This window comes from Triticum dicoccoides, chromosome 4A, assembly GCF_002162155.2.
Source record: "Triticum dicoccoides isolate Atlit2015 ecotype Zavitan chromosome 4A, WEW_v2.0, whole genome shotgun sequence".
Classification (NCBI taxonomy): Eukaryota; Viridiplantae; Streptophyta; class Magnoliopsida; order Poales; family Poaceae; genus Triticum; species Triticum dicoccoides.
The window spans coordinates 116,009,024-116,020,321 of NC_041386.1; the positions used below are offsets into that span (position 1 = coordinate 116,009,024).

Here is an 11,298-nt window from a genome sequence, read left to right on the forward strand (position 1 = left end):
AGACTTAGTGAAAAACTGGAGCATGGCAAAACAGATAACGAGTAGGCATGCTTACGAGCTCGATGCACTCACTACGAGGAATTGCATGATAAACTAAGCATACACCCAGCAAGTAGACATAGCATAGAAGCTAGACATGGCAAGAACAACAACATAGCATACATGGATCAACAACAACAACAAGCTCGGCAAAATTGCTAAACATGTTAACAATCTGCCAGAAACATTTTATAGCAAAAGTAGAACTCGATTGACTCAAGTTAGGGTGCTCCATAATTGCAAACAAAGTCATGGATGGATAGAGCACAACATTATCTACAAAACATCCTTACTGATCATGCTCAAAAGAGGCACGGGTCACTAGGAAACAACATCAACATATGGCATAAAATAATGACACGGCAGAGACTTAGAATATTTCTAAGTCCCTGAAATTAGCATCATTGAGTAAGCTACTTTGCATGCTTGTGCTAGTCACCACAAGGATCACAAAAATAGATGGCATACACCCCTATAAGATAACATGACATACTTCAAAACACATGTAGAGCTCAGGATCATAACATGCACACATTAATCATGGCAAAAATGACAAAAGTGCATTTGCTGAAAGGATCTGAAACTATCATCACATAGCCCTCTTCCAACAGCATTTCGGGCATCAAGATGAGCTCAAATGAGAATGATGTAATGAGATGTAATGATGTACCCGTTGAGACGAATATTTTGATATGCTACACGCACGAATCGGAGCCACGATGAGGAAGTTATGATGTGTCAAAGCATGCATAAAACTAGGGTTTCGGGGAGAAAAAGTCAACCGAGGTGGATCTAGATCTGGATCCAGATCGGGCGCGGAAACCGAGGTCATCGGAAAACATTGTAGCTGTCCTAGTTCGTCGTGGGAGATGAGGGAGGAGGCCGGATCCGGTGGTGGAGCTCGGCGGACCGAGGCGGCGGGGCGGCGCTGAGGCGATGGAGGTTGACGGCGGGGGTAGTCGCTGGCTCGGGCGGCGAGGGGAGCTCGCCGGAGTCAGAACTCTCCTCCGGCCGACGAGGAACGTGGCGGCCGGCTGGGGCGAAGTGGCGTCGGGCACGGGAAAGAAGATGGCGGCGCGCGCTGGGGTGGCTCGGCCCGGTCGGGCGGCGGGAGGGCCGGCCACGGGTCTTGCAGGCTGGCGGCGGAGGTGACCGCTGCGGTGCCACGTGGCAGCCTGCCACTGGTGCGGGGCGGCGGCGCGACGTGTCCAGCCGGAAACGGACACGTCCGGCGGCGGCGCGAGCGGTTTTTAGGGTTTTGAAAGAGGAGATCCGGGATTTTCGGGGAGGGACCTATTTATAGAGGTAGAGGGAGCTAGGAGACTCCACATGAGGTGCGGTTTTCGGCCACGCGATCGTGATCGAACAATCTAGATGATGGAGGAGGTTTAGGTGGGTTTTGGGCCACTTTGGAGGGGTGTTGGGCTGCAACACACACGAAGCCTTTTCGGTCCCTCGGTTAACCATTGGAGTATCAAACGAAGTCCAAATGGTACGAAACTTGACAGGCGGTCTACCGGTAGTAAACCATGGCCACATGACAAGTCTCGGTCCAATCCGAAAACGTTTAACACCCGCACACGAAAAAGAGGTAGAAAGGGACACCAGAGGACATAGGAGCGCAGGAATGCAAAACGGACAACGGGGAAAATGCTCGAATGCATGAGACGAACATGTATGCAAATGCAATGCACATGATGACATGATGTGAGATGCATGACAAAGACAAAACAACACTGAGACAAAACCCGACAACGAGGGAATAACATAACTTAGTGCCGGAAACGGCAAGAGTGGGAATACAAATAAGGTAGGTTACACCCGGGGTGTTACAGAGATCCACCATGACAAGACCATTGATCCATCTATTTGTCTAGAACTACACTTCTGGACCACATCCCATTTTTATCTAGGGACAAGATGTTGAACATCCTGCAAGATGCTTCATCCAGCACCATGGAAATACCCTACCAAGGTCACTTGGCTTGCATCCTATTGAGCCATTCCCAGCGAACCCATGCATTCCCAGTGAGCTGGAATTTTAATATCATTGTTCCGCACAAGTTTTTTTCAAAGTGGCCGGCCTATCATATGCTTTAGCTTTTTGTTTAAGAATGACAATCAAGTCGATTCGACTTAGGTAGATACATTATAGTCTATGCTCCTGCTCCATGAACTAGGCGACAAGCGACATCCATCGATCTATCCTGCTACCCTCCATCGTATTTGAGGGTTCCCTCTCCCTTCACCTGTCACTTCGATGATGGTAGGGTGGGGACCCCAAGGCTTTGATCCGGTGGTGGTAGGGTTAAGAATACAAAATCAATTCAATGGTGACATGATGATGATGATGTCAATGTCGGCATGGAATAAAGTCTTTCCGCCTCGCCCTCGTTCCAATGTAGTTTCTTCGTATCCTTAGGAGGCTTGTGGAAGATGGTGTGATCGCGGATTTGGTCCTCTCGGTTTACCATTTTTCTGCAGGTTTGTCTCGGTCACATTGTACTATGGAGCGAACAACTTGGTTACGTGTCTTGATTCTCTGTCTCCAGGTCGAACCGAAGAAGGTTGGCCAGCCTTGGCCTCGCCGAGGAGTGTGTAAGATTTGTGTCCCCCAACTCCGTCTGCCAGAATTAGTGCACTCTACATGCCCTCTCCAGGGTTTTCTTCTCTAGCGCGATGATTTTCTACACAGATTGCGGCCTCCATCGTTTACCGGTCTACATCGATGACTTTTCAGTCACTACTTCTACAGGCTCCTTGGTTTAAACAAGTTTGGTCTAGTAAGACCAAGGCTCAAAGGTGGCAGCGAGCTTTGCTCACAACACGCCTTCAGTGGATGTACGAGGAAGAAGACTCCGACACCCTCAATGATTTTGATGTATATGTTCAGTTTTCTATAATGGTGTTTTTTGAAGGGTTTATGGTACTTAATATATGGTCTTTTGCCAGAAAATAAACAACATAAGTAGTGACTAGAAGCAGCTAATCATAACACAAGGTGACTACTCCTTGGCTTGTGCAGTTGTGTTATACTGGCTTCACAAAACTTTGTGGGACTGTCGTGTCCTTATGAGTTTGTAATTTTTATCATGAGTAGTAGGTCCAATTTACAAGTATGTTGTTGGCAGGCCATATTTTGTTAATAAGCCTTTGAATTTATATTAAAAGCTTTAACTGATACAAGTTATCCCCAAAACAAGCTAGGTTCCTAGAGAGATAGACAAATTCAATCCCCAACACGAGCCATAGGCGTGCTGCCGCAGCAGCTCCATCGCTGGAGCCGGCATGACTTTGTATCCTACAGTCGAGAAGTCTTCATGCTAAGGTCCAGCTGGAGCAATGCCCCGGAGAAGAAGCCATCATCGTATAAGCCTTGTGTAGATCGAAACCCAGAGCCAAACTATCTTCCAAATAACACTCCATTATCGGAAAAATCTCATGAATAACACTTCCACCACCTTCGCAATGTCAGAGAGAACACCATTGCAACAGAGAGGGAGCACGAACCACCAAAGAGCGATCTACCGCATTAGGAAAACATTCAAGGGACGAAAGAAGGCGATAAACTCGTCTCCCATAAAAACGGTTGAGTGAACACACCCCGATCCCCAAGGGCCGGTCTTCCCTCGTGGAAGCCACTGCATGCCCACAACACTAGAGCTGCAAAGAACAAAAAGAAGTTGACCATTAACTTGAGACCAATACGAAGATACATGAAGCGCCCATGCATAGTGGTAGAGGCATGAGTTTTGATTTGGGTGTTAGTATTCTAATTTAATTATAGGATTGGTTTAGAGTTATGAGCTCTGCTTTCCCAAATAATTTCACTCATGCCCGTGTATATCAGAAGAACCAGGGACGACGTAGACACTGTTTCCCAAATCCAATAACAAAAACCGAGATAACCACAACTTATGTGGGAAATCCGAAGAATACTTATACATTATCGTCATCGCTACCACGAGAGGCAATGCCTTTTTTACAACCGAAGGCCCAACTAAGATACCAGACTATGAAATGTAGATGAAAACAAAGTCATGAGGTTCTCTTCCATGTCGCTGTTATCAGAGTAGCCGGTGAGGTGAAGGAACCCGGTGACATGGAGTCCGAGGCGTTGCCCTCAGCTGTGGCGGCTACGTTTCATGAGCAACACTCTATAGCATAACATAACTGGTTTTTAATGGAATCTACATTTAGGTGTAGAGAAGGGCAATCAAGCGGGTGCTTTACTGGTTTTGAATTTAAATTCATGATTGGTGCGATTTCTAGCGCGTGCACAAGATTAGTGGATTTAAAATATTTAGCTCTCAAGATGGTGGCACATAAAGATTCAGGATTATTAAGAAGACGCCACGCTTGTTTAGCTAATAGCGCCAGGTTGAAGCAGTGTACATCTCGGAAGCCCACATTTTGGGCATAGAGAAACACCCGTGTATATCACGAGCAACACTCTATATCATTCCTCGCAAAAACACACACACAATCTATATCATAACATAACCGGTTTTTAATGGAGCACACATTTAGGTGTAGAGAAGGGCAATCAAATGGGTGCTTTACCGGTTTTGAATTAAATTCATGATGGGTGCGATTTCTAGCGCGTGGAGAAGATTAGTGGATTTAATCATTGGTTCCCGTGTGCATCTTCTCCATGCAATCGCATAAATCATACTACAGCTTTTTATCTTTTCTAAAAACAAAATTGCAAATAAGAGTATCTGCTCATACAGTTCTTCGCATCCTCAGGAGGCTTAACAGTGTGATCTCGGATTTGGTTCTCTCGGTTTGGCATTTTGTCTGCAAGTTTGTCTTGGTCGTGCCGTACTGTGGAGCGGACAACTTGGTTAAGTGTCTTGATTCTTCGTCTCTAGTTACAACTGAAGAAGGTTGGCCAGCCTTGGACACATTGAGGACTGTGTAAGATTTGTGTTCCCCAACTCCGTCTGCCAGAATTAGTGCACTCTGCATGCCCTCTCCGGCATTTTCTTCTCTGAGGTGATGATTTTCTACACAGATTGTGGCCTCCAACGTCTTCTGGTCTACACCGGTGACTTTTCGGTCACTGCTTCTAGAAGCTCCTTGGTTTAAACAAGTTTGCTCTCGTAAGACCAAGGCAGGTGGCAACGGGATTTGCTCACAACACGCCTTCGGTGGATGTAGGAGGAAGAAGACTTCGACACCGTCGGTGATTTCGATGTATATATTCAGTTTTCTATAATGGTGTTTTTTGAAGGGTTCATGGTACTTAATATATGGTCTTTTGCCAAAACAATAAACAACAGAAGTAGTGACTAGAAGTAACTAATCATAAACAAGGTGACTACTCCTTGACTTGTGCAGTTGTGTTATACCGGCTTCACAAAACTTTGTGGTTTGTTGTGTCCTTATGAGTTTGTAATTTTTATCATGAGTATGTCCAGTTTACAAGTATGTTGTTGCCAGACCATATTTTGCGAATAAGCCTTCGAATTTATATTAAAAACTTTAATTGATACAAGTTATCCTCAAAACAAGTCAGGTTACTAGAGAGATAGACAAATTTAGACCCCAGCACGAGCCACAGCCGCGCTACCGCTGCAGCTCCATCATTGGAGCCGGCATGCCACTGTATCCTACGGACGAGGTCTTCATGCTAAGGTCTAGTTGGAGCAACGCCTCGGAGATGAAGCCACCATCATATAAGCCTTGTGTAGATCGAAAACCCAGAGCCAAACCATTTCCAAATAACACTCCATTATCGAAAAAAATCTCATGAATAACCCTTCCACCACCTTCGCAATGCCGTCAAAGAGAACACCATTGCGACAGAGAGGGAACACGAACCACCAAAGAGCGATCTACCGCATTAGGAAAACATTCAAGGGACAAAAGGAGGCTATAAACTCGTCTCCCATAAAAACGGTTAAGGGAACACACGCCAATCCCCAAGGGTCGGTCTTGCCTAGTCGAAGCCACTGCATGCCCACAACACTTGTGCTGGAAATAACAGAAAGAAGTTGACCATTAACTTGAGATCAATACGAAGATACATGAAGCGCCCTTGCATAGTGGTCGAGGCATGAGTTTTGATTTGGGTGTTAGTATTCTAATTTAATTATAGGATTAGTTTAGAGTTATGAGCTCTGCTTTCCCAAATAATTTTGCTCATGCCCGTGCATATCAGAAGGACCAGGGACGACGTAGACACTGTCTCCCAAATCCAATAACGGAGATAACCACAACTTAAGTGGGAAATCCGAAGAATACTTATACATTATCGCCATCGCTAGACAAGAGGCAATGCCTTTTTTTTACAACCGAAGGCCCAACTAAGATACCAGACTATGAAATGTAGATGGAAACAAAGTCATGAGGTTCTCTTCCATGGCGCGGTCGTCAGAGTAGCCAGTGAGGTGAAGGAACCCAGTGACACGGAGTCGGGGCATTGCTCTCACCAGTGGCGGCTACGTTTCATGAGCAACACTCTATATCACAACATAACCGGTTTTTAATGAAATCTACATTTAGGTGTAGAGAAGGGCAATCAAGCAGGTGCTTTGCCGGTTTTGAATTAAAATTCGTGATGGGTGCGATTTCTAGCGCGTGGAGAAGATTAGTGGATTTAATCATTGGTTCCCGTGTGCATCTTCTCCATGCAATCGCATAAATCATACTAGAGCTTTTTATCTTTTCTAAAAACAAAATTGCAAATAAGAGCATCTGCTCATACAGTTTTCTTTTCATAGCTGCAATACTAGTTTTCAGTTATTGGGGGCGACAGGGTCTTGTGCAACGCAGGAGATAATAATTCGTGACGGAAAGCGACAAAAGCCCCCCATATGCAAATGCTATGGCCAGTCAGGCCAGGCAGGTGGCGCTGCGCACCAAACCGGCGCCAGCCATCCACATAAACAAACCCACACACCCACACACCAGACGGGGGAGACTGAAAGCAAACGGAGGCCGAGCCGCTTCTCCGATTGATTTCGTTCCATCATCATCATCTCACACAGCCAAAAGACCGCGACGCGCCCCTCTCCTCGCTCCCGTCCCCCTCGCGATTTGATTCGCCTCCCCACCTCCCGTTCCGCTGCCCCATGCCGCCCGCCCGCCCCCTGCGCGCCGACTCCTCTTGACCCCGTCCCCGGCGACGACGCCGCCGCCGCCGCCATGGCCGTTGATTCCGACAGAGGTATTGCTCCACTGATCCCTTTGGTTTGGCTTGGTCTGATCGGGCCCCTCTGTGGTGATCCTTACTTGTGCTGTGTTGGGTGGGCGCAGGGGAGGGGGATTTGGAGATTGGGTTGGCGTCGCCGGGGTCGGAGGGAGGAGGGGTCTCGCCCGTCGCCCCAGGCCGCCGGGCGCTCGAGTCCTGCCTCTCCGGGAAGCGCCTCGACCAGTCGCCGTCGCCGTCGCGGGCGGTCAGGCGCCCCGCGCTAGTCATGTCCAGCTCCGGGAAGCGCCTCGACCAGTCGCCCTCGCCCTCGCGCCCGGCGCTGGTCATGTCCCGCTCCAGCAACCGCCTCGACCAGCCGCCCGGCCGCCCGGTGCTGGCCATGTCCCGCTCCAGCAACCGCCTCGACCACTCGCCGGCGTCGTCCTCGTCCCCGACGCCCGCGAAGGGCCCGGCGCTCGTCATGTCCGGCTCCAGCAAGCGGCTGGAGCAGTCGCTCGCGTCCCCGTCCCCGTCGCCCAAGGCCGGGGCCGCGGCGCCGCCCGTGCTGGTGCTCTCCAACTCCGGAAAGCGGATGGACCAGGCGGGCCGGAAGAAGTACGTCAAGCAGGTCACGGGCCGGCACAACGACACGGAGCTCCACCTCGCCGCGCAGCGCGGGGACCTCGACGCCGTGCGCCAGATCATCGTCGAAATCGACGCGCAGATGACCGGGACTGGCGAGGAGTTCGACAGCGAGGTGGCGGAGATCCGCGCCGCCGTGCTCAACGAGCCCAACGAGGTCGGGGAGACCGCGCTGCTCATCGCAGCTGAGAAAGGGTTCATCGACGTCGTCCTCGAGCTGCTCAATCACTCTGACAAGGAGAGCCTTGCGAGGAAGAACAAATCAGGATTCGATGCTCTGCATGTCGCTGCAAAGGAAGGCCACCGAGGTGAGCACTCACAAACACTTCAATACTAAACCACTTCTGATTGTTCATATCTTTCTTTACATGGGAACACGGGAGCTTTGGACCTTGTTTGTGTCTAGACTAGAATCTCATAGTTTGCATGAAGAAAGGGTTTTATAGATTCCTAAGTTAATTGATCGCCATGGTTTTATGGGTCTAGCCAAGGTTTTATGTGTTTTTAATCTACTCTTTGATCAATCTCCATGGATCCTATTGTTGTTAGTTTTGCAGTGCTGAAATTGACCTGCTCTGTATGATAACTGCGGTGTGTCATTGCCTACACAAGCTAATTAATGAACAAGTATTAGTCCAACATTCATGCTGTTTCATCTTTACTCCATATTTCTGTGGTATTTATATGAAGAAAGATGGACATCTAACACTGCTTGTAGATATTGTGAAGGTACTCCTGGACCATGATCCATCCCTTGGGAAGACGTTTGGCCAATCAAATGTGACTCCTCTGATAACTGCGGCGATTAGAGGCCACCTCGAGGTAGTGAACCTTTTGCTGGAGCGAGTTTCTGGGTTGGTTGAACTATCAAAGGCAAACGGAAAGAATGCATTGCATTTCGCTGCCCGTCAGGGGCATGTTGAAATAGTTAAGTCTTTGCTAGTCAGTGAAGCTCAGCTTGCTCGGAAGACTGATAAGAAAGGACAGACCGCTTTGCATATGGCGGTTAAAGGAACAAGCGCTGCAGTTGTTAGAGCACTCGTGAATGCTGATCCGGCCATAGTTATGCTACCTGACAAAAATGGCAACTTAGCTTTGCATGTTGCCACCAGGAAGAAAAGATCAGAGGTATTCTTCTGCCATGTTAAATCTTGTGCGCAAAACGCAATAATTTTCTTCTCGTGTCTCACAAACTGGTGTCTGTTGCAGATTGTGAATGAGCTTCTGCTTCTTCCGGACATGAACGTGAATGCACTGACTAGGGATCGCAAGACTGCATTCGACATAGCAGAGGGTCTTCCATTATCAGAGGAGTCTGCGGATATAAAGGATTGTTTATCCCGTGCTGGTGCAGTGAGAGCAAATGATCTGAACCAGCCTCGGGATGAGCTGAGAAAAACAGTGACTGAGATCAAGAAGGACGTACACACTCAACTTGAGCAAGCCAGAAAAACCAACAAAAATGTGCATGGCATAGCAAAGGAGCTGAGGAAGCTCCACAGGGAGGGCATCAACAATGCAACAAACTCTGTCACAGTTGTGGCTGTGCTCTTCGCCACAGTTGCATTTGCTGCGATATTCACGGTGCCAGGCGGCAACGACGACCATGGTGTAGCAATTGTTGTGCATGCGGTATCCTTCAAGGTGTTCTTCATCTTCAATGCCATCGCCTTGTTCACATCATTAGCAGTAGTGGTGGTCCAGATAACACTTGTTAGGGGCGAGACCAAAGCAGAGAGGCGAGTTGTGGAGGTGATCAACAAGTTGATGTGGCTGGCTTCTGTATGCACCACGGTGGCATTCATATCCTCCTCTTACATAGTGGTGGGTCGGCACTTCAAGTGGGCGGCGCTGCTGGTGACCCTCATTGGCGGGGTGATCATGGCCAGTGTGCTCGGCACGATGACATACTATGTGGTGAAGTCCAAGCGCACGCGGTCGATTAGGAAGAAGGTGAAGTCAACAAGGCGGAGCGGCTCAAACTCATGGAACCACAACTCGGAGTCAGATTCCGAGATAGACCGGATATACGCCATATGAGGGTGATCTCCGGTCTTCTATGGATCTTCAGTGTTTTCGGCGGCGCCACACGACACGGATGTAAAAAGAAAGGTGGGATGGCACTCAATATGAACAGCTTTCACCCTCCAGGTGCCAAGGGTTTTACCGTATACATTCCAATAAGCTGGTGTTCCTGGATCGGCAGGAGGAGCCAGGACGCGACGGTCGTGTTGTATACATCTTCTACAGATAGATTGTGATCATCAGAATATGCATGCAGCCTGTGCTGTGCTCCCTATGCATGGCTGGCTGGCTGGCCTTCATAAAATTTCTCTCAGCCTTTTTCTGTACCTTTTGTTAATATGCTGTGGTAGCAGAATGGTCGGTATGTGTACTTAGCACTCTGTACCTTGTATTTCATCTGATAGCTGAGAAGGTTCTAGAAGCTTCTAGTGAAGTCTGGCGATTGCCTCCTTGCTGCTCTCTTTTTCACGGCACGTGAGAACTGCCAAGATTTTCCATGATCTCTTCCACAGGACAGGACAAACCTGGAGTGGTAGTGATAACAGTGTAACACGAACAAGTCGCCTGCAATAGAGACGGGGCGATCAAGACGTGGGGTAGGAAAGCTTGACCTGGCGAGTCGTGCGTGAGAGTGAAACCGCATGCTTGCGGGCCGGTGGGTGGAGAAACGTCACGAAGGCAATATTAGGTGGTTTTCCTGCGAGCAGATAACCGTGGCGCCTCAGCTCATTTGACTTGTGATCTGGGGTCGCGGTCGTCTGCTCAAGTCAGTCCCTGCCACCACATGATTAACTTTGATCAGCTCGGCAAGTTGAAGGGTCACTTAAGTTGCTGCATTGAAAGTTGAAACTCCCTCAGTGGCTGCCACACACCGTACATTTCAGAAAGGCTCAGAAGAAGAAAGCCCGCAGCGACAAAAGCATCGAAGGATTTTTTGGAGGCTAAAGAGAGGAGGCCTTTGCTTTACACTTGTTGTGGTCTGGTCTTTCTTTTCTTTACTTCGTGCTTAAGTTCATGGGGGCGGATGGGAGCTCAAGGAGGAGGAGGCTGGTACGGTGGTGCGCCACCACCGATCCAGCCGAAGATTTCACTTTGTTTGGGGCTTCACGCATATACGGATCTTGCAAAGATCACATATAAAAGGGTATAGGCCGCGTCTTGGAGAGTATAAAACACTTGCGCTCTTTTCTTTAGTTCATGGAAAAGTTGTTCTCCCGGCCTCCACATTTGGAGATGCCCTTGCAAAGTTTAGCTCCGCTAAATTTTACAACGAAAGAAAACTTCAGCTTCTTGTGGCCTTCTACAAATATATGGCACGCCAATTTGACGTGTTATCGGGATAAAAAGAAGCAAAAGATAAAAGCAACAACACTAATGTTTGCTATTATGAATCATTGTAATTGTATTTTTGCATGAATGTTTATATTATTTTGTGCAACTCATAAATGGAACGA

At 48.3% G+C, this 11,298-nt stretch overlaps 1 protein-coding gene across 1 annotated transcript; it reads left to right on the forward strand.

The window, feature by feature from the left end:
* The first annotated feature begins 6,954 nt into the window (after positions 1–6,954).
* On the forward strand, positions 6,955–10,277 carry LOC119285318 (ankyrin repeat-containing protein ITN1-like). Its single transcript, XM_037564555.1, has 4 exons — positions 6,955–7,213; positions 7,303–8,127; positions 8,538–8,947; positions 9,029–10,277. Exons 1-4 carry the CDS (start codon positions 7,192–7,194, stop codon positions 9,857–9,859), a joined length of 2,088 nt encoding a protein of 695 aa, XP_037420452.1. The 5' UTR covers positions 6,955–7,191; the 3' UTR covers positions 9,860–10,277.
* The last annotated feature ends 1,021 nt before the right edge of the window (positions 10,278–11,298 follow it).